General features: G+C 49.7%; 11 protein-coding genes across 11 annotated transcripts; 7 read left to right on the top strand and 4 right to left on the bottom strand.

Moving 5' to 3' along the window:
• Positions 1-371: 371 nt before the first annotated feature.
• Positions 372-913, bottom strand: N7466_011165 (mitochondrial 37S ribosomal protein bS6m; the record flags this gene model as incomplete). Its single annotated transcript, XM_057170554.1, has 3 exons — positions 372-717; positions 781-812; positions 890-913. 3 exons carry the CDS (start codon positions 911-913, stop codon positions 372-374), a joined length of 402 nt encoding a protein of 133 aa, XP_057016286.1.
• Positions 914-1,172: 259 nt separating this feature from the next.
• Positions 1,173-1,916, top strand: N7466_011164 (glycine decarboxylase subunit H; the record flags this gene model as incomplete). Its single annotated transcript, XM_057170553.1, has 3 exons — positions 1,173-1,308; positions 1,454-1,516; positions 1,597-1,916. The coding sequence occupies 3 exons, from the start codon at positions 1,173-1,175 to the stop codon at positions 1,914-1,916; spliced, it is 519 nt and encodes a 172-aa protein (XP_057016285.1).
• A 493-nt stretch (positions 1,917-2,409) lies between these two features.
• On the bottom strand, positions 2,410-4,821 carry dscA (ubiquitin-protein ligase dscA; the record flags this gene model as incomplete). The annotated part of the gene is made up of 1 exon (XM_057170552.1): positions 2,410-4,821. The coding sequence occupies one exon, from the start codon at positions 4,819-4,821 to the stop codon at positions 2,410-2,412; it is 2,412 nt and encodes an 803-aa protein (XP_057016284.1).
• A 380-nt stretch (positions 4,822-5,201) lies between these two features.
• N7466_011162 (cation efflux family protein family) lies at positions 5,202-6,653 on the top strand (the record flags this gene model as incomplete). The annotated part of the gene is made up of 2 exons (XM_057170551.1): positions 5,202-5,522; positions 5,583-6,653. 2 exons carry the CDS (start codon positions 5,202-5,204, stop codon positions 6,651-6,653), a joined length of 1,392 nt encoding a protein of 463 aa, XP_057016283.1.
• Positions 6,654-7,221: 568 nt separating this feature from the next.
• On the bottom strand, positions 7,222-7,623 carry N7466_011161 (putative NADH-ubiquinone oxidoreductase 14 kDa subunit; the record flags this gene model as incomplete). The annotated part of the gene is made up of 2 exons (XM_057170550.1): positions 7,222-7,472; positions 7,590-7,623. The coding sequence occupies 2 exons, from the start codon at positions 7,621-7,623 to the stop codon at positions 7,222-7,224; spliced, it is 285 nt and encodes a 94-aa protein (XP_057016282.1).
• A 313-nt stretch (positions 7,624-7,936) lies between these two features.
• Positions 7,937-9,964, top strand: N7466_011160 (BOD1/SHG1 domain-containing protein; the record flags this gene model as incomplete). Its single annotated transcript, XM_057170549.1, has 3 exons — positions 7,937-8,149; positions 8,233-9,102; positions 9,167-9,964. The coding sequence occupies 3 exons, from the start codon at positions 7,937-7,939 to the stop codon at positions 9,962-9,964; spliced, it is 1,881 nt and encodes a 626-aa protein (XP_057016281.1).
• A 495-nt stretch (positions 9,965-10,459) lies between these two features.
• On the top strand, positions 10,460-11,122 carry N7466_011159 (NOPCHAP1/New4 family protein; the record flags this gene model as incomplete). Its single annotated transcript, XM_057170548.1, has 2 exons — positions 10,460-10,849; positions 10,928-11,122. The coding sequence occupies 2 exons, from the start codon at positions 10,460-10,462 to the stop codon at positions 11,120-11,122; spliced, it is 585 nt and encodes a 194-aa protein (XP_057016280.1).
• Positions 11,123-11,445: 323 nt separating this feature from the next.
• N7466_011158 (guanosine diphosphatase) lies at positions 11,446-13,022 on the bottom strand (the record flags this gene model as incomplete). The annotated part of the gene is made up of 2 exons (XM_057170547.1): positions 11,446-12,845; positions 12,908-13,022. 2 exons carry the CDS (start codon positions 13,020-13,022, stop codon positions 11,446-11,448), a joined length of 1,515 nt encoding a protein of 504 aa, XP_057016279.1.
• A 575-nt stretch (positions 13,023-13,597) lies between these two features.
• N7466_011157 (putative translation initiation factor IF3) lies at positions 13,598-14,290 on the top strand (the record flags this gene model as incomplete). The annotated part of the gene is made up of 1 exon (XM_057170546.1): positions 13,598-14,290. The coding sequence occupies one exon, from the start codon at positions 13,598-13,600 to the stop codon at positions 14,288-14,290; it is 693 nt and encodes a 230-aa protein (XP_057016278.1).
• Positions 14,291-14,823: 533 nt separating this feature from the next.
• Positions 14,824-16,297, top strand: N7466_011156 (translation elongation factor Tu; the record flags this gene model as incomplete). Its single annotated transcript, XM_057170545.1, has 3 exons — positions 14,824-15,018; positions 15,081-15,343; positions 15,433-16,297. The coding sequence occupies 3 exons, from the start codon at positions 14,824-14,826 to the stop codon at positions 16,295-16,297; spliced, it is 1,323 nt and encodes a 440-aa protein (XP_057016277.1).
• A 1,369-nt stretch (positions 16,298-17,666) lies between these two features.
• On the top strand, positions 17,667-19,985 carry N7466_011155 (uncharacterized protein; the record flags this gene model as incomplete). The annotated part of the gene is made up of 3 exons (XM_057170544.1): positions 17,667-17,739; positions 17,806-18,042; positions 18,100-19,985. 3 exons carry the CDS (start codon positions 17,667-17,669, stop codon positions 19,983-19,985), a joined length of 2,196 nt encoding a protein of 731 aa, XP_057016276.1.
• Positions 19,986-20,571: the final 586 nt, after the last annotated feature.

Here is a 20,571-nt window from a genome sequence, read left to right as displayed (position 1 = left end):
TCAGAGAGTCGTTATGAATCGGATTGAAGGGGGGGGGGAATGAAGGCACTCAGTGGGTTTCCGGGGTTGACATTTCAAGACTGGGGAACCTCGGCAAACATACTACCTCTTGCCTTGTACCTACTAGTACTAGCTCGGCACGGAATCACGTGGCCAGGTTTATTGATATGGAGACTTTTTAAATGATAATAAAGAAACAAAGGTGATATCAGATTGTAATTTTGTACAAGATGCGCCAATTGTGCTGACAGTGCTGAGTAATGTCAAATCCCCATGCCATAATGATACACAAGATAAATAAGAAAAGATGCCGAGGACCAATCACCAACCCTCAAAACGTCATCGCGATAGTGAAACAGTATTGCAAAGTTTTATTGGGGCGATTGAGATTGTCCGTCCAGAGGCGATTTGATACTCTCGGAGATAGTGCGGACGTTGTTCCATTCGGCCTGGCCTTGAACATCCTTGACCTCCATGAGCTTGTCGCCCAGCTTAACGACCGAGAAGTTGATCATACGGGGATCAAGACCGAGGGTGCGACGGATAGATGATTGGACGGGACCAGAGGAGTCGAAACGCATAATGAAGTGGTGACCCTCGCTGTATCGAGCCTGGTGCTTGGTGGTGACCTTGGGGAGGCGGAAAGTGCCCCAGTTGGTGAATCCTCGAACGACACCACCAGAACGGATAACTTGGGCACCGGCGTTACGGGCAATCCTGTATATAGGGTCAGCTGACCGGCCAAAGGTAGAGGCACCGGAAATTCATCGTGACACGTACTCCCGAACCTCGTTGAGGCTGCCCGGGCGGACCTGTGGAAGAACACGCATTAGCCATTGCACCCAATTTTCCCATCCCAACAATGCGCAAGCTTTCATCGACAACTTACAATGGCAATTAGCTCGTACAACATGGCATCGAATGGTGGTGCAAAAACCCGAAAGATTTGAAGTAGGGAGACGGCGGATCCGAGGGTTTCTCCTTTGATCGCGCGCAAAATCCTATCGAAGTCAGAATCCTTATCGGGCGGTCTTGGCGTAATTGCGGATTCCTTATCAATGCACCACCATCTCCGCCGGGGAAGCACCGCGCTTCCTTTTCCTTCTTAAACTCTCCCCTCTTCCCTTTTCACTTCTTCTTTCTCCTTCAATCCTCCCATTAAAACTTCCAAAATGGCCTCCGTCGCTCGCGCTTTCCGTCCCATCACCTCCCGGGCCCTTGCCCAGAAGCCTTTGGCCTCCAGCTGCCGTGCTACACCTGCTTTCCGCTTCCCGCGGGGAACCCGGAGCTTCTCCCAGAGCCCTCTTGGTGAGTGAAATTGTTCTTCAAATCTGGCGATTGAGGCATCTAAAGCTTCTGGCAATAGAATTGGTCTTTTCAAGACCTTGCCGGAGCTAAACCAAGCTGTTCGTTGGGACATATCGCTGACGTAGCCATGAATTGGTATCCACAGCGCAGGTGAAGAAGTACACCGAGTCGCACGAATGGATTGAGCTTGCCGAAGGCACCAACACTGGTGAGTACTACACTGGCATCCTTTGATTGTTTTCATTGTTTCGGAGGAGGGTGAACGATTTCTAATCCGCTCATTTACAGCCAAGATCGGTGTTACCAAGTACGCCGCCCACTCCCTCGGTGACGTCGTCTTCGTTGAGCTCCCCGAGGCTGACCTGGAGGTCTCCGCTGGCGAGCCCGTCGGTGCCGTTGAGTCCGTCAAGTCGGCTTCCGACGTTCTCTCCCCCGTTGCCGGCAAGGTCATCCGCGGTAACGACATCCTGGAAGACAATGCCAAGACCATCAACCTTAGCCCCGAGCAGGATGGATGGATTGCCGAGATCGAGGTTGCTGATGCCGCTGAGGTTGAGTCTCTCTTGAGTGAAGAGGCTTACCTTGAGTCGCTTGAGGGTGAACACTAGATTATGAGGTCATAGAGACCCTTGGTGGAACTAGACGTGCGGGGCGGATTGCCATGAAGATTCCATCCCGGTTTGATGCTGTTCTGTGCTTTTATATTTTATGTATATGTCTCAATAGAGGCAAGATTTCCCTTTTTCAACAATGGCGTTTTGAAATAGTCAGGCCCTCCACGGCGTTGACTTAATGAATGAAAGTGTGTACTGAAAATACCACCTACCTATCCCTGGATCTGGGCACATGAAGTCAAAGACGTAGCGACCTACTAACTCTGACCAGTCAGTAGTGGTGGTAATATAACATTTGGTGGTGTCTTGATGTAAGACTTGATCAATGGGTTTTGCGCATTACGAGCTTCCAGGTAGTCCAATAATTGGAAAGAAACTTCGGCCCAGGGGTAAACGGAATTCTCCGCAGTTCATATTAATTCAATTTTTGAAAGTATTATGTATGTGCAGATTGATTGGGAGTACATGTATAAAACCCAACCGGTATCTATACAGGAGGAATAGTATCACGACAAATTGGGCATTGGAGACGAAGTCTCATCCAACTTTCCAAACAGGCCGTGTGGAAGATATGTCGGCAGGGTGTCACCATGTAATTACGACGACTCAAGATATTTGTAGCCCCCTCCGAGACACTACTTCCGCCAGCAGACGTAGGTGCAGGAAGAACAGGGACCTCGATATCTTGCATGCAAATCGCACAGTCGAATACCACTTTCTTGCGGTCCTTTGACCGCTGCTTATCATCATCCTTGGAGTCGCTCACCAAGTCTTGTTTGTCGGCTCGGAGGGATGCAATAGATATCACACCACCGGCTTCTAAATCATCATCAGGCCCAGCATTATCCCTTAATGTTGGGTGGTAATCGTAGGCTGGGGGCGCCCATCCACGTGGTACAAAGAAACGAGGACCCAGTATATCTTGACTGGCTAGAATCCAGGCCTGAACCCACATCCAACCAGCCATGATAAACGCGGTTGTCCAATCGGGTCGAATGAATAGTACATTTCCTCTGGCTGTAAGGAAGTAAAAGAAGGGAAGCAATCGAAGAATGCTCTGACCAATCACAAAATCCCACCTCAATGCCTTGCGACAGTTGCGCATGACATTGCGGTAGATCTGTGGAACCCAGAAAGAAAGATAAACGCCAGATAACAGGCGCGCATAGATTGAACCTAGGCGTCGAGGTAAGAGTAATGCCCAGAATGACAGCATGAGCATTCCAAAAAGAGCGAGGTAAAAGCGTGCATACATGGCACCAACATCACTGCGCATTTGCTGGGATGTTGGTGCAACTGTACGATTGGTGGGAGCTATATCTGGCTCGTTCTCCGGGGGGTCTTGATCAGGTGTCAAGATGATGGGAGTGGCACCAGAGTCCCGCACTGCAGTTGCGGGCAGAGGTAGGGTACCTGGGCGTGTAGTGGGGGCCGGCGGATTAGCGGGCTGTTCTTCCCGTCGTTCTGGCTCTTGTATGGCCCATATTTCCATCATAAATTTCATCCCAATGTAACTGACAGAAAGGAATGCCAAAAAGGAGGCAGTTGCCAAGACTAGGAAGGAGACAGCCTCGTAAAGTTCCAGGACAATAAATGTGAGAACAAAGGCGTCACCGAGAGCCATCAATGCAATGGTATAGAAGCTAACCCGACTTCTAGTTGAAGGGGTCGAAGCCTCTTTGATCTGGCGCAGAAGTAGACTGATCTGTGCAACAAATGCCGCAGAAACCACAAATATCAGACGAGCTGCATATTTACTGTACTCTTCAGTCTTGGGCCCGGAGAGATAGAGCGGGTCGGAGGGCGGGAACTCTGGGGTTCCCTTGCTTTCGAGCACGTAACCACAGTCGGGGGAGAATACAACAGCAGACATGGTCATCAAAGGCGGATCTGGAATAGGTGCGCCTATCGGGTACCTGAGTTCCCGTTCAATCCTCTCCAGTGACGAGCGGTCGGCAAGTACGCCGTTGATCACGACTGGATGTTGCTGTAAGAAGATCACATGTTCACACCTGGGTGCCGGGAATTCCATTTGCTCGTTCCCTGCTAAAGAAGACCATGGAAACAACGAAGCAGGCCGTGTTTGCTTCTCAGACATGGCATCTTTCAGTGATTTCAGCAGAAGCTGATGGGACAATTCATAGGTATCTTGAGATAATGCAAAGTGCGGCATGGAGAGGATGCCACCAAACTTCTCACTTGATGTAGTTAATAATATCCCTCCGGTTTCTGGGAAATGCATTCCGAATAATGACAGGTACCAAGTGCTGCCCCAGAAGTCATCACTTTCGACAGTTAAGCTCGCTCGAATTTCACGTACAAGCCCCTCACCAAGTCGGAACTCTTCTCCGCTCCCTTCCTCCAAATCAAAGTAAAGTGTACCTCCAGCACCCGTGATATTTGAGCTGAACTCATGGGTAAAGTATTCGTGCTCGAGGGCAATGGCCGTTGTATTGAGCGGTATCTGTCGCTCGGGGTCTCCGGTCCGGCGAACCCAATCTCCTCTTATTTTCCCCGTCGAATTGCGATACACAGGCAGAGAGAGGTTGGTCAGGTTAAATGGGGAAGCGCCGTCCGGGTCATCTAAACCTTTCGGTGGTTCGAGACCGGCGTTTAAAAGAACGGACTGGAGCTGATTTCTCGCCCTACTCTGAACATGGGGAAACAAGTCCCATGCATAAGTATCATTCTTCTGTACTCCTGCAAAAGGAAGCCATCGATCTGCGAGGGGATCGAAGTCCCCATACTTGGATTCTTCCAAGAGCTTCAGTGCATGTTGCTCGCGCTCGAGCTCTCGCTGATGCCGGCGGTTCTCATCGAGCATCGGCGGGCGCGACTGTGAGTTAAGAAGGAGGTAAAGCACCAACAGAAAAAACAAAAAGGAGCCGCGGTTATCCATTGACGCCACGGGGTGTCCGTTTCGGACGTCTCTCTCCACTTCAGAGCGGCACGATAAGCATCGCGGGGAGAGCGGGGAGGGTAAGCACAGGGATACGCGCTTCTTAAAGTAACACCATGAAAAATCGAACCTCCAGCGTCGACAGAATAATGAATGACGAGGATGAAAGTAGTAATCTGGAGAGTATGAAGAGTGGATGATGTACACGACACGGCCTAGGTCCCCGGGTCCCCGCCCCTTCCGCTAACATCGACACCTTGGGTTTCAGGTGTGGATCCTTAACCTAAACCAAGGATGATAGGAGATCGATCTCCTATTCCTGATACGAACCTCCCCCGCAACCATACTTCTCGGTGGAAACGCGTTTACGGAAGGCCATAATGATGGCGTCCAACATGCCTCTCCCTATTCCCCCACGTACTCCTACTCCGCCGGCGGACGATACACCCTACCAGGCTTCTACAAACCCAAGAGTGACTGTTGATCGCGACGCCTTGTCACCTCTGCGCGATACTTTCCCCCACAGCTTCTCGCTAGAGGCAGAAAGTCGAGATCATCTTGGTCCTACAAGTTCATCGTTCAATTTAAGCCCCGGGCCTACAGACTCGACATTTGGGCAGAATGGCTCGACAAACTCTACCGCAGCGGGCCCCTTCAATTTCGATACCACAGTGATGGCAAAGAGTCCAGTGGTGAAATCTGTAAGAGTTCTTGATTGTGAAGAGCTTCTGAATATTTGCTAACCGACGTTCTTCTGTTAGAATATCGGACAACGTCGTGGTCACAAGTACAAGCACAGTAGTATTTCACACCAAATCTTCCTGGAACCTCCCCCTCGCGCGCCCCTGGCTCTTCCGAATTCCCTCCCCATTCCAACACTCAGCGAATGCCGTGCGAGTATGTCCAAGGAGCAGAAAACGCGATTTTGGTGGAGTGTCTGCCACATGTTTGTGGCTGCATATACATTGTGGACCGCGCATGGATCGCTGGCGATGACTGCGTTGTCTCATTTGATTTTGTTTGACTCGCTGGGAGCTCTTCTGTGTGTTGCCGTTGATGTTCTGAGCAATTTTGAAGTCTGGAAGAGGTCCAGTATCCGCCATCCCTTTGGTTTGGAGCGAGCGGAGGTTCTCGCTGGCTTTGCCATGTGCGTGTTACTTCTTTTTATGGGCCTGGATTTGATTTCCCACAATCTGCAGCATTTCTTGGAGAAATCGGGCCACGAGCCTCACCACCCACACCCCCATGAACGTGTGCCCCTGGGAACTGTTGATGTGACTGCCGTTCTGGCTATCTCTTCAACTCTTGTCTCTGCCATCGGCCTGAAGAATCATGCACGAATTGGAAAAGCCATGCGTTTTGCGTATATCGATTCTCTTCCTTCCGTCTTGAGCAACCCGACTCACTTTTTGACACTCTCGTGCTCTACCCTCCTACTTGTGCTGCCATTGGTGTCAATCCAGATTTACAACTGGCTTGATAAACTCCTGTCGGGCACTATTGCTCTCTCAATGTGCTTTCTCGGGGTTCGATTGGTGAAGACGTTGGGTTCAATGCTTCTGATGTCGTACTCGGGCCCAGGTGTATCCGAAGTACTCAAAGATATTGAAGCTGAGCCTTCGGTATTTGGCATTGACGATGCTCGTTTCTGGCAGGTCCATTACGGCTTATGCATGGCCAACGTCAAACTTCGTGTTTCAGGCACGGAGGACAATACTTCTCGCCTTCGGGAGAAGATATCCAGCCTGATTCGAAACCGACTTGGTGGGGGTTATGGTACTGGAGGACAGAAGTGGGAGGTATCCCTTCAGTTCACTATTGAGAAGTCTTGATTGTACATACCAAACATTGACCGGTGCATGTTGAAGTAAATATGTGGATGTAGTACTACTCGAATATACTCTTCCTGTACATTATATATGTTTTAAAATCAAATTTGATTCAATGTTTGTATCAATGATTCCATTCCAAGATTGTCCACACATGTGCAAGCACCAGTTGACTCAAGTTGAGTGCAATTTGAAAACTTGAAACAGCAAGCACTTGAGGGCTCCAGTCTGTAATATAGACTTGAAGTGGGGTCATTGCCCAGTTGGGTCCATCAAAGCTTTGAAGTAACATTTGAATAGACCATCGATTGATTTTACATATCCAGGTAGAAACTCTGGGTAAAATGATGGAGACAATTGATCTAATTGACGAAAAGCGTTCTTCATATTCAGTAACACACATCGCTGTCGGATATATTGCCCGCGCGAAGACTTCCCAGATAGGATGTCGATATCAAACCGTGGAATTTTGGTACATGCAACAAAAGAAACAAAAGAAGATAAAATAAAGGGAATACACAACGCGATGCTGAATCTCTACCACCTCTCACACACACACAATTCAAGTCTTTTATGTTGAGGCAGCAGCAAGAATGGCACCCTCGTCCTTGCTGACGCCTTCACGCTGGTCCCGTCGTCTGCGCTTCTCCAAAATAGCCTCGCGGCGCTGTGCAAGCATCTTGAGCTGTCGGTTCTCGACACCCTGGAGCCAGTAGCCGAAGCTTCCACCGACACCGGCGAAGAGAGGGTAGACCCAGAGGGATTCCCGGGCGAGGATAGGACGCATTTCGATTCCGAGTTGCCATAGGCGGACGGCAATGCCTGGATAGCAATTGTTAGCTCCTATGTTCAATTCCAAGGCGTATATTTCACAGTGACACGGTATATGGATCAATTGCGAGATGTAGAGATGAATTGAAAGAGGGCAAAGTCACATACCGAAGCCGCTCCAGAAGAGAACTTTGTGGACCATGATCGCGACCGGTTAGGGGCGGGTAGGAGGATGTAAAAGAAGGGCGAGTGTTTCCGACACGTATAGAAGTGGTATGATCTGCGCGCTCGCAATTTAATGTCGCCCGGGGTCGGAGTTGAATTGGGGGGCTTGGAGTCGTACTGGGGCGGCAGGAGTGTGGTTGGAAGCAAATCAGACACCCGCAGTTCCCAAGCACGGAACAACCTTTTCTCCGCGTTTTGTACCCCCGTCTGTTATCGCTTATCGCTTAGGCGCGACTTCCAAAGTTCCAACCTTTGACCTTCCTTTCTCATGCTCATTGCCCTGTCTAACGATGGCCACTTCCGAGGCCATGGAAGATGTGCAACCGAGCGCAAAACGACCAGCGCTGGATATTGAAAGCCTAAGGTCCAAAAAGTACAAAGCCGACGATCTCCCTTTGTCTTCGGCGCAGCATGCGAGCATTGATAAACTCCTACATTCATTCAAAAAGAAGGGCGGATTCGACAGTATTCGCAAAAAGATTTGGGCCGACTTCAATGATGGCGTATGTGCTTAAAACAATGCGAATTTACGCTTCCAACGATCGCTTTTTTATCCCAAGTCCTAGTTTCTAACGTATCCCTACAGGAGTCTAGAGTAAAGTTCACCGAAGAATTGATTGCGTTGGCCGAGTCGGAAATCGAACGTGAACCTGCCCACCTTTCCCGCGAAAGAGGAAAAGCTGCTACATTAATCGAGGGTGCCGTTGACCGAAGTGACGTATATAAGAATGCCGAGCTATCCATCGACATGCTAGCATCCAACCATCTGCAGGCTATACTTGATTCTGTGCGTGAAATTCGCCGGCTGGAAATTGGCGAGGATGCAGCTAGGAAAGAAGAAGAGGCGGGCAACAAAACAGATGCAGAGTACGAGGCGCACGTCCAAGCCAGGCGCGAGGAGCGTGAAAAGGTCTGGCTCGAAGAAATGCGCAAACAAAAAGAGATCGACGACGAGCGGAAACGCGTTGAGGAGGAGGAGCAACGCAAAAGACGTGAATTGGAACAGAAGAAGGAAGACGAAGAAAGAGCAAGAAGAAAAGAGAGTGAGGAGAAAAGACGAGTTGAGCGCGAGCGTGAGCGCGAAGAGCAAAGAGCTCTCGATGACCGAGAACGAGAGGAAAGATACGAACGACGACGACGAGAGGATCGAGACCGCTACCGTGACTATGACCGCTACCACGATCGCTCGCCGGCCTACCGCTCTGATCGCGGTCTTTCACCACGAAACCGGGAGACCAAACGAGAGAAATCTGCTGTATCAAAAGATGCGACCCCTGCACCGGCTCCTCCTGTTGATGAGAAGTCGCTTGAAGAGGCTGCTTTGCAGATGCTACTGAGAGAGGGAGAAGAGCTCGCAGCCAAGGCGCGTCAAAAGCCCGATTTCGATTTTGAGAAGGCCGAGGCCCTTGAGAACGGATTGAAACCAGCAGAGATTAAAGGCAGCGATTCAAAATTGGTCAATGGACCGACTCGGGCGCCTAGCCCATCTCGAGACTCTAGAGCCCGCGATTCCATATCAGACCGAAGAGATCGAACTCGACATCATACTCGAGACCGGAGCCGAAGCCGCTCTCGTCCACGCGGGTCTAGGTATAGCCCTGATCGTCGACGAGATCGATCTAGAGATGCATCCGTCAGATCTCGTGATCGTGATATGGATAAGCGTCGAGGCTTCCGTGATTTCCGTGATTCACGGGATGACCGAAGCTATCGGCCAAGTCGTCGAAGTCGTAGTCGATCGCTGGCCAGGGACCGAGATCGGGACCGAGAAAAGGCAGCACCGCGTTCGAAATCCCGAGATCGAGATCCCGAACGCCGCCGTGACAGGAGCAGAGATCGTGACCGCCCTCGTCGCAGATCTCCTTCGCGCCGGCGCTCTCGTGCTCGGTCTCGGTCTCGTCACCGTGCCAGAGAACCGCGTTCTCGGTCTCGCTCTACCGCTGCGCGACGACGGTCACGTTCTCGCCGTGGCTCACGTACACGACGGGCTTCCCCCAACAGGCGGGCCTCGCCATCCCTTGATATCGACCGTTATGTGCCGTCGACTAGCAATCGGAGCAAGTCCCCCCGTCGCCGAGCCCGCTCCCCAGAACGTGATCAAAGAACGCGACTTGGCGAAATTGATCGCTATATCCCTGGCTCTGAACGAGAAGCCGGCAAAGAAAAAGACAAAGAGGTTAAGAGCACTACCGAGACTGCCAAGGAACCTGATGACCGAACCACTCGTCGGCGGAGTCGAAGCCGGCGAAGTCGCAGTCGACGAAGGAGTCCAAGCCGACGCCGAAGTCGTTCCCGGAGGCGAAGAGCGGATGATTTGAGGAGTGGTTGAGAAATCCTAATGCCCACTCGCAATGTAATAATATTATTGAAAGGACTTCCAATGGTATAGCTCCTTGTTATCATGTACTATTAGCAAAATGCCAAAAATCATGACATTGTTATAATCTGCTAATACTATACATCTCTACTATAAGTGTTTAGTACCACTGGGAAGTATACTAGTAGCACTGTGGATTCAGCCTTTTTCCTTATCCTTATCGGAGGCTCCACTCCGCCCAAAAAGTTGAAATCGGCTTTCGTCTAAACTTTCTTCGACCACATCTATCCATTGGGGCCTACAACATTTTTACTCCATTACAATATCTACAATCATCGCATTTCAGCGTCTCCCATATACATTTACTGTACATCTCAGCGCAAGAACGCCAGACCAACACGCCATCTTACCTTCTCCATCCCAGCAATCTATCATCCTTTCACTTCGAAACGAAAGCAGCTTAAAAGAAGAAAACCCTCCACAACTTCCTCTCAAAATGGGATCAACAACTCGTCAAACAACTCTCCCCATGCGGCCCTCAGCGCCCGTCCACGACAACCCAGAAGACTCCGATCCAACTTCTTCCTCCGGATCCTCATCTTCGGAAAGCGACAGCGAAGACTCGGAAGATGAGAACGAGTCCATTCACCACGAACAACAAGCCTCCACAGATACTTCTGCCAATGCCTCATCAACAATACCTAATATTTCGGGACGCCCCAAGCCGCAAATACAGAAGATGAAAGGGAACTCGGAGCTGCTGGCGCGGTTGTCTGCGTTTTTGCCGAAGATGAAGAGTGCAAATGAGGATTTGGAGAAGGAGATTGCGGCCGGGAAAGACGTTGTTATGGATGAGGTAGATGAAAATAAGGATTATATTGAGATGGTATGTTTGGGTTCCATTTCTTTGTGGCTATGCCTATCTGCGGTCTTTTTCATTTGGATGACGGGCTGACTTGACTAGAATCTTGGGTTGGGAGTTTTGGAGGAAAAGCGTGAAGGCGATTCTAGCGGCGACGAGGCCGATGATGAGGATATGAGTGGGATGGGCTCTGATAAGAAGGCCAAGGCCGGTCTTAATGATGATATTTTGGAAAAATTGATGGGCGGGAAAGATCTAGATGCTGATAAGCCTTCAATTGAGGAGCTTGGTCAGTAGTAGGACGATGTGCACATGATGCAATATACATCCATCCATGGAATTGTGAGAAACTGCTTTACTCCTCAGCTACATTGAAGGGAACAGGAAATTCAAAAGGCATATAGTTTCGTACATTTTATGCAACCGCATCGCCAAATATCCTGTTAAACAACCACAAAAGTCTATGAAGACACCATTGAAGGGAAGAAGGAAACAAAAACAAAAACAAAAACAAAAAACAAGCGTGTCAAGTGTCTATTTATATGCATGAACCCATCACACTATGGCTGAGCCATATGATTAAAATTTGATTAAAGTTGAACATGGCGTCGTATCGAGGTTTACGAGACCTCCTTGATGCGGCATGTCCAGCCAGATTCCTGGCTGAGAAGAGGCAAGCTAGCACCAAGACACCAGCCCAGCTCGTTGTCCTTGATCTTCTTAGCAATCTTGACCTCGCGAGATAGGGGCATATCGTAACCAGTGTGGAGGAGGCTGAGCATGAAGTTCAGGTCCAAGCACCATTCCGGACGATCACGCAGCTCAACCATGGCGCCCTCAACACTCTCAAATACACCCCAGCTGTCTTCACCACCACAGACAGTAGAGGTGAGGTCTCGAAGCTCACCCACAGTGAAGGAGGAAGGCATGCCCAGAGGAGCAGTGCGGTCGTAGAAGTAGGAGAAAACGTAAACATCCTCGCGAGAGAAGGTCTTTTCCAGAGATGGCTGGTGAACACCGTTGAACGAACAAGGAGCCAATTTGCAGTCGTTGTCCTTCTTCAAGGTCTTCTCGGCAAGAGCACGGCACTGGGGAGCAGCAGTGGAGTCCTTGGGACCCACCATGTTCACAGTTACCGAGGGGCTAAGAGGGTGAGGCTCCGCGAACTTCACGGTGACCTCACGCTCCATGTCGGGGCCAATACAAGGGTTAGAGATGGGACGCTTCAACCAGGACAGATCCTTAGGGTTGTTGGCCAACATAGCTTCAAGGACAACCTTGTGGACAGCTTCACGAGCCGACATCAGACCGTAGCCAAGGTGGGAGTGCTGGTAAAGTTCAAACTCGCGGCCACCGAAGTTGAGCTCGTACTTGTGGTCACCAGGAGCCATGTGCTCGGGCATACCACCAGCCTTGCTCTGCTCAAAGGTAGGCTGGAAAACGATCTGAGTGGAACCACCACCCAAGTCGAAGACAGCAGCGGTGGGGGTCAGATCGGGTCCACCGATCTTGCCCAGGAGGTAATTAGTGGTAATCCAAGCATAAACACCCTCATCTTTACCGTCCATGATCTCCACGCCGCCCTTCTCCTTGGCGACAACGGGGAAGGGGTACGCGGTTTCCAGACGGTGGCGCACAGCGTCCAAAATGTTTGTGCTCAACTCGGGGCCCAAAAGACGCAGACCGGCGGTAGCCTTGACCGCAACCGGGGTGCAAGACCGGTACTCCGCGGGGACGTTCTGCATAGCAACCTCCATGAGAGGATCCAGACTGAGAGCAGCACCTTCGGCATCCTCCTTGTAAGAGCTGAGACCAGAGCCGCCACCCTCCTTCTTCGCGGTCTGCTCGAAGACCTCGTTCTCCAATTCCGGAGTGGAACCACAGTTGTTGAATCGGTAGACGTGAATGCGGGACCCAGTGCTTCCGGCATCGATCATGAGCGCATATTGAATCAAGGGCTTGGAAGAATCAAAAGGCTTGGTGCACTTGGTGGATGAACCGGAGGTCGAAGGGGCTTGCTCTATGCAAAGAACGATTGATCAGCTTTCTTGTCGACTTGAGGCTGCGCCGGTCAAAATTTACCTTGACTGTAGCTAGAAACAGCGGAGCGAGACGGGGACAACCACAAAACGACCATAAACACAAATGCGATAATAGCGCCGGTCTTCAGGTATCGGGTTCTTTGGGTCTGTGCCATGGTGGCGGTTTGTTTGTCGAATACTCGACTAGAATTGACAGGTGACGCGAAAAGAGAGCCGTTGCTCCGGGATATAGATCGTTGACGGAAGGCTGTACTCTGATCTACAGGCTGATTAGGGGTTGGTTGATCGTCAACTCCAGTCGACATGCGAGCAATCGAGGCGATAAGCAAAAATGGTAGGCGTTATTGCCACCGAGGGGTAAAAAGAGTGACAGGGATTAAAAAAGGCCAAACGAGAAACAAGAAACCATTGAACCTCCAGAAACACCAAATCAATCCGGGAAACGGGAAAAGATAGATGTGGTGAATGTCGGGGAAGAAAAACAGGAGAACAAGAGGGAAAGGAGATCCAGGGTTTCAGGGTTGTGGCGCGTGGTGTGGCGTGTGATTACTCGATCCGGTCAAACTCCATACTCCTTCTCCTCATTCGACACGCGAGCCGTTGTCTTGGCTTCCGGAACTTCTACAAACAACTACCACCTTCAAATCTGGCCAACACTTTCTCCTCCACCCGTCAATTCCACCAAGAATAAAGAATACGCATTTTTCCTCCCGCGCTTGCCGAATTCAACATGAATCATACCCGCGGTCTCATGTCCACCGCGCAAGCTTTGCGCCAAACCTTCCTCACACCTCTCAAGAGCTCCAGATTCGGGCTTCTACAACAATCGTCCCTTCAGAATGGTCGACAACTCAGATTTTTCCAAAATTCTCCTTCTCTTGCCCTTAAAGTAGCTCGAGCTCCTGTGAAGGGTCCAATCAAGGATGAAGAGATTCGCGCTCGAACCGTGCAGGTCGTCAATTCCGAGGGAGATCTTGAACCACCAGAATTTCTATCCGATGTCCTCACAACCTTCGACCGGACCAAATACTTCCTCATCCAAGTGTCTCCCGGTGCCTTCAAAAAACCACCAGTGTGCAAAGTTATGAACAAGTTGGAATATCGAAATGCCGAGAAAGCGAAGGAAAAGGCAGCTAAAGCGGCCAAACAAACTTTCAAGCAGATTGAATTAAACTGGGCTATCGATGCTCACGATCTTGAACATCGCCTGAAGCAGTTGGCTACCTTTTTGGAGAAAGGTCGGAAAGTTGAGATCGTCTTGACTCGGAAGAAGCACAAGCGGCCCCCTACGGTGGATGAGATCAAGCATGTTATGCAGACAGTGCTGGACACTACACGAGAGGCCGGAGGCACACAGGTCAAAGCGATGGAGGGTGAGCCGGGCAAGCGTGTCATGCTCACTGTGAAAAAAGCCGACAACTGAACTGGTCGCTAAAACCAAGGATTTCAGATCTGGACCAAAGTGGAATTTGTATCATATGTATGTTATTTGTATAATCTCACGAGCTGGTAGCTCTATCAAGTAGTAATTATATTATTTGGTTAGAACGTTGAATTTGTCATTTTCGCTTCGTGCTGCCTACCTCCTGGAGAGCTTAATACATTCAAGTTACTAGTAATCTCCTTGTAACACCACCACTGCTTACAAATGTTCATGATCAGATAATTGCCGCAAACCCCAAGAACGGCTAGTCTTCACTGCAGACCATGATGTATTGGACTACTGAGGAATGAACTTAAGGACAATCACTCAAGCATTGACGATCTGTCTTATCGTACAGATTTGATGACAGCCGTAAACCTCCGCAATTCGCAGCTTCTGATTGGCGGATGTATGACTAAGCCACTCCCTGGGCCCAGAAAAATTGGGTGTTGATTCCTCCCCCATCTCTTGCTTCCCATCGACTGCTTTTCTAGCTACCCTTTTTCTATCGTTTTTGCTTTATCAATTGCAAGATGTCGGGTCTCTCTCGTTCTTTCAACATTCTGGCGCGCTCCAGCCGGGCATCCCTCCTCCGCCCCAGCGCCGTCAACCCCATCCACCATGTCTTTGCCAGCGACAAGATGGCCGCTCGTGGCCTGGCCACTGCTTTCGAGCGTACCAAGCCCCATGTGAACATTGGTACCATTGGTCACGTCGATCACGGAAAGGTGAGACTCTTGGCTCGATCTTTCGGATGTTCGCGCGCGCGTTTCTAACCTGATACCAATAGACCACCCTGACTGCTGCCATCACCAAGTACCAGGCTTCCAAGGGTCTCGCCGACTTCCTGGCTTACGATGCCATTGACAAGGCCCCTGAAGAGCGCAAGCGTGGTATTACCATCTCGTCCGCCCACATTGAGTTCCAGACCGAGTCTCGCCATTACGCCCACGTTGACTGCCCCGGTCACGCCGATTACATTAAGAACATGATTACTGGTGCCGCCAACATGGACGGTGCTATCGTTGTTGTTGCTGCCTCTGACGGACAGATGTAAGAATCGCAATTGCTCCTCTTTCATTCTCCTTTCTTTTGTGTCGCGTGAGTTTAAGGGGTTGCGCTAACAATGTTTTCCCAACCAGGCCCCAGACCCGTGAGCACTTGCTGCTTGCCCGTCAGGTCGGTGTCCAGAAGATGGTTGTTTTCGTGAACAAGGTCGATGCCGTCGAGGACCCCGAGATGCTTGAGCTTGTCGAGCTTGAGATGCGTGAGCTTCTCTCCACCTACGGATTCGAGGGTGAGGAGACCCCTATTATCTTCGGCTCCGCTCTTTGTGCCCTTGAGGGTCGCCGCCCCGAGATTGGAACTGAGCAGATCGAGAAGCTCATGGAGGCTGTCGACACTTGGATCCCCACCCCCGCTCGTGATATGGACAAGCCTTTCCTCATGTCCGTTGAGGAGGTGTTCTCCATCCCCGGCCGTGGTACTGTCGTTTCTGGCCGTGTCGAGCGTGGTCTCCTGAAGAAGGATACCGAGATCGAGATTGTTGGTGGCAGTGAAGTTCCCATCAAGACCAAGGTTACCGACATTGAGACCTTCAAGAAGTCCTGTGATGAGTCCCGTGCCGGTGACAACTCCGGTCTGTTGCTCCGTGGTATCAAGCGTGAGGACATTCGCCGTGGTATGGTCGTTGCCGCTCCCGGCTCCACCAAGGCTGCCCAGAAGTTCCTGGTCTCCATGTACGTTCTGACTGAGGCTGAGGGTGGTCGCCGCACTGGATTCGGCAGCAACTACCGCCCCCAGGTCTACCTCCGCACTGCTGATGAGCCCGGTGACCTTACCTTCCCCGGTGAGGACCAGTCTGGCCGTGTTCAGCCCGGTGACAACGTCGAGATGGTTCTCTCCACTCACCGTCCCGTCGCCGCCGAGGCCGGTCAGCGCTTCAACATCCGTGAGGGTGGCCGTACCGTTGCCACTGGTTTGATCACCCGTGTTATGGAGAAATAAATGGTTCCCTTCAATGTGAGCCTATGACTGAACTGCTTTCGTGGTCCAGTCTTTGTATTATGACAACCCCTTTTCTTTTACTGTTTGTCTGCCACTTTATATTCACAGCGTGGGAATCATCGATCAGCACGAGGGATCCGGAAGGAAGCCGGAGTTTTCGCTTGACATCTCATTCATGTACCTTTACTGTCTTGGAGATGTAGCTTGTTGTACCTTCTCCCCTCATCTTGTGGAAATTGTATTAAAAATTTTAAGTTTAAATCAAATCTCTTTAATAACTCCATTTCTATCTGATCTTGTAAGAATAAATCCTTGGTTTCAATCTGCCTTCCCAGACTCGACATTTATCTCTGGATGCTCGAAAATAGTTTGATTGGTCCACAGTTCGGCCGAAAGTAACGGACGAAATTTTGGGATTTCGGACCAATTTGGTCCGGATCGTGGATTTGGTTTATGTTGTGCGTGGAATTAAGAGCTTACATATGTAACATCTATATCACCAGGAATCGACCTACTAGCTTCAGAAGGGTATGGATCGTGCGGCATTCTTTCCACGAGCTGAAGCCGGCTGCTGGATGATAACTTTGAATAACTATTGCCACCAGATAATGCTCCTTCGCAAAAGTCTTTGATCATGGTATTGGTGTCAACTTCCAAGCTTTCTTTTACTGAAGCTTTCTCTGTAGATACTACAAGTAAAGAGTGGCGCGCAGTCCAAGTTCAAGGCATGTCTCTAGGTCGTTAGTATCTAGTAGGTCTAGGGGTATTCAACCTTGAAGTGTAAATTCATTACTAGTACGTAGTCAATGCTTCAGATGGATATAAACTCAGTCCTTGAGATGAGTAACTACTCAGTACTTGGAGAAGAGTATAAACTTGATAATTGAAGAAGAGTAAGAATTTGGTGCTTGAGATGAGTACCTACATTTACATACTCAGTATTTGAGATATGTCAGCGCCCAGTACCACTGGGGGGATCATGTTGACGCGATTTTGCGCAGGGTATCCGAAGATTAAAGGGCATACCTTACTATAGTCGATTAGATGATAATACGACCACGCACTCATATCCACCTGTGCACGCAATATCGCCCCCGAAGCTTGCATAGTTATGGCCCGGCCAAGAAGTTCACTCTTCAAGTTGCTCTTCTCTCCCTGGTGTAATACTGCGCAGAAATAACGTTGAAATCTACCCTCTCACAGAGCCTCATATTGATCATACGCATTCCCCACTGTGGGGTACGGGGTATCTCCTTCTATGACCAAGTGACATCGCGCTAGAGCCTCTCTGTCGAACAAGTTCCCCTTTTCGGCTGACTCTCGCCGGCATTAACCTCTTTGTGGTGTATTGCACATCGTTGAAGGAATCATGGACTCCTCGGTGGACGCTCAGGGTCCACCACGCAAGAGAATGCGCAAAGGCACCAAAAGCTGTGTGGAATGTAAGTGAACGGCGGGCGACCACCTGAGTCTTCGCCCCGTGAAAAAAGCGCTAAATTGATGAATAGGTCGACGTCGCAAAATTCGCTGTTCGTATGAATCTGATAGCTGCAATCTTTGCAATGAGTGTCGCTTGAGGGGCTCGAAATGTTTCACGCAGGAACAGGGCTCAGAGGACTCTAGCGTCCCGTCTGGATCTGGCCCGGCAGAGCGTTATAGCCTCCGGGAGCGAGTCACATATTTGGAGACTGTAGTAAAAGACTTAGCAAAACGATTGGATCAAACCAATGCTTCTATTTCAAAAAGTGAGATTAGAACAAGCCATTTTGCTGAATACCTGACTTGTTGCTAACGCCCTACAGCAGCTGGTCAAGCAACATCGGGCAACTTAACGCCCGTCTCCACTACAGAACCTGATAGACTTGGTCCGTCGAGTGAAAAGATTGAAAATGCACCTGTGCTGCAGTTGTTTGATAATTATCTCGTCAGTCGCCGCGATGACCCATCTATTAATGATCAGTTTATGGGCGCGAATGATACGTCCCCCAAGGCTCAAGCTGTCAGACTTGAGCTCATATCATTATTCCCATCTGATCAAGACATACAAAAACTTCTGGCCAAGTGCTCTCACTTGTGGTGCATGTGGGAAGAGGACGTTTCGGCATTGCACAAAGTCTTTGCTGCAAAGAATCACGTTCCAGATACACTGGTCGCACCTGCGGATGTAGCGAAAGCGCTTGTGTGCCTGTCTATCAGCGCCCTTCAATCTCCCCGTGAATTTGACTTCAACGCGCTGCAAAATCCGATAGATGCCCAAGAATTCGCCTCTCGGTGCTGCGAAACAGTTGACAGACTGATCATCCGGGATGATGACTTCTCAGCAACCCTACCCGGCATAGAATGCCACCTGCTGCTTTCAAAATTTCACATGAACGAGGGCCGATTGCGGAAAGCATGGCTGATCAATCGTAGAGCGATTGAACTAGCTCACTTAGCCGGCATGCACTTGTCGACAAGGACTCAGCAGCCGTTGGACACTTTGTTTGAGAGGCGGCTCAAAATTTGGTGTTCGCTGGCTACGTCAGATCGATCTATCAGTCTGATACTTGGTCTTCCATATGTTATTTCTGATGCATATTACATACCACAAGTCGAACGACGTTTGAAGTCAGCGGAATCTGCTGCAGAGCAGTACATGCTACGGATCGGTATCATCACTGGCCATATGATCGATCGCAATTCAAAGCCCACTGAGATGAGTCTTGAGAATACTTTGAAGCTCGATCAAGAGCTTATGGATGCTTGGAATGCAGTTCCGAGCTGTCAGTTGGGCCCGGAACCTGGCCCAAACGAAAAGACAGAGCAATTTTTGGAACGAATACCGCTGCAGTTTATGCCCAAGGTTATGAGGGCCCTTCTTCATCTACCGTTTATGTTGAAGTACCCTCATGATTCGAGGCTCATCTACTGTCATAAAATGGCTATCCAATCTGCCCGAGAGGCGTTGGTCTACTACAAGATTCTTCGATCAACGGCTCGGTCCTACTTATGCAAGATCTTCGATTTCATGGCTTTTACCATGGGTATGCTGTTGATCCTTCACCTCAATGGATACTCTGAAGAGTCACCAGATTATAGCAAAGTAGACGACGAACGAGACTGGGAGCTTGTAAGGGAGCTTATCGCCATATTTCGTCAAGCTGCTGCCCAGAGTGGCGGGTCCGTTGCCGCCGAGTCGGCCAATATCTTCAGTGAGATGTACAGGTGTCGATTACAACAGGACAAGGAGAATTGGGATCCAGCCGCTAGCTGCAAAATCACCATTCCTTATTTTGGGACAATTACCGTGGGCGCAGGTGCTAAGTTTGCGGCTTTCAGAAAGAAAGGGCAGCTGGCTCCCGGTGTGTCTAGTCAAGGTGATCCAAGTCTTTGCATCGCAATAGCCCAAAAAACTCCTACTCAGCTGTTCACTCCACCTTTCTCGGACCCAGATTGTGTGTCAAACGCCCCGAACAACACCAGCAGCGGTCATACCCCGGTCACCGAAGCGACAGACAGCTACTCTGGTCAATCACTTCCGACGAATGGCGATATTACAGCGAATTCTTTTGCAGGCTTGGAAGTTAATCCTTTCAGTGGCTTGTTTGATGACATTGGACAGTACATGTTTCCGAATCCCAGTGTGGATCTGGGACTCGATCAAGGATGGAATCTAGACTGGTTTGATGGTAACATGCAACCACCGTAATATTAGAGGCAGATCAGCATCGGTGGAAAGAACCTTGAAACTGACTGTTGCTTTTTGTACATATCAATCAATTGATCAATATCAAGAATCAAACATTTGAAGAATCAGTTTTGATTCTTCAAAGGAGGCATGTATTATTCTATCCCTACATACATAAACCTTCAATGTTGGAATTTCGTACGCTATGTATGCAAAATCCAACCATTTTGCAGTACTTGAAATCAATTAGTCACTTCAATGTTCAGTCCGGCACTCCGTTTTCTTGGGCAGGGTTGACTGACGTCGAATTTCCCCTTTGAATAATGCTTAGACGCCTTGTCCTGTAACAAAATATGTAGGCTCATGCACATGTGGAGTTCATCAATGGGTATCTTCCTACTCTATTTACATGGCGGGGTGACCTATCCACCTGCTCGGACTTGAGGCGTTCTTGAAACTGGGCCGTATTGCATTTGTCTCGTGCTGCTCAGCAATGACGGAGAAATCCCAGTGCTGAAGCTCTTTACCAGAGAGACTATGTACATGTGATCATCAGATACTGACCAGATATTTGGTATCTATTCGTCAACTCAATTGGAATTGATTT

The sequence above is a fragment of the Penicillium verhagenii genome (assembly GCF_028828195.1).
Source record: "Penicillium verhagenii strain IBT 33310 chromosome Unknown utg000012l_segment0_segment0, whole genome shotgun sequence".
NCBI classification, from domain to species: domain Eukaryota; kingdom Fungi; phylum Ascomycota; class Eurotiomycetes; order Eurotiales; family Aspergillaceae; genus Penicillium; species Penicillium verhagenii.
This window is presented reverse-complemented; position numbering and strand designations above follow the sequence as displayed.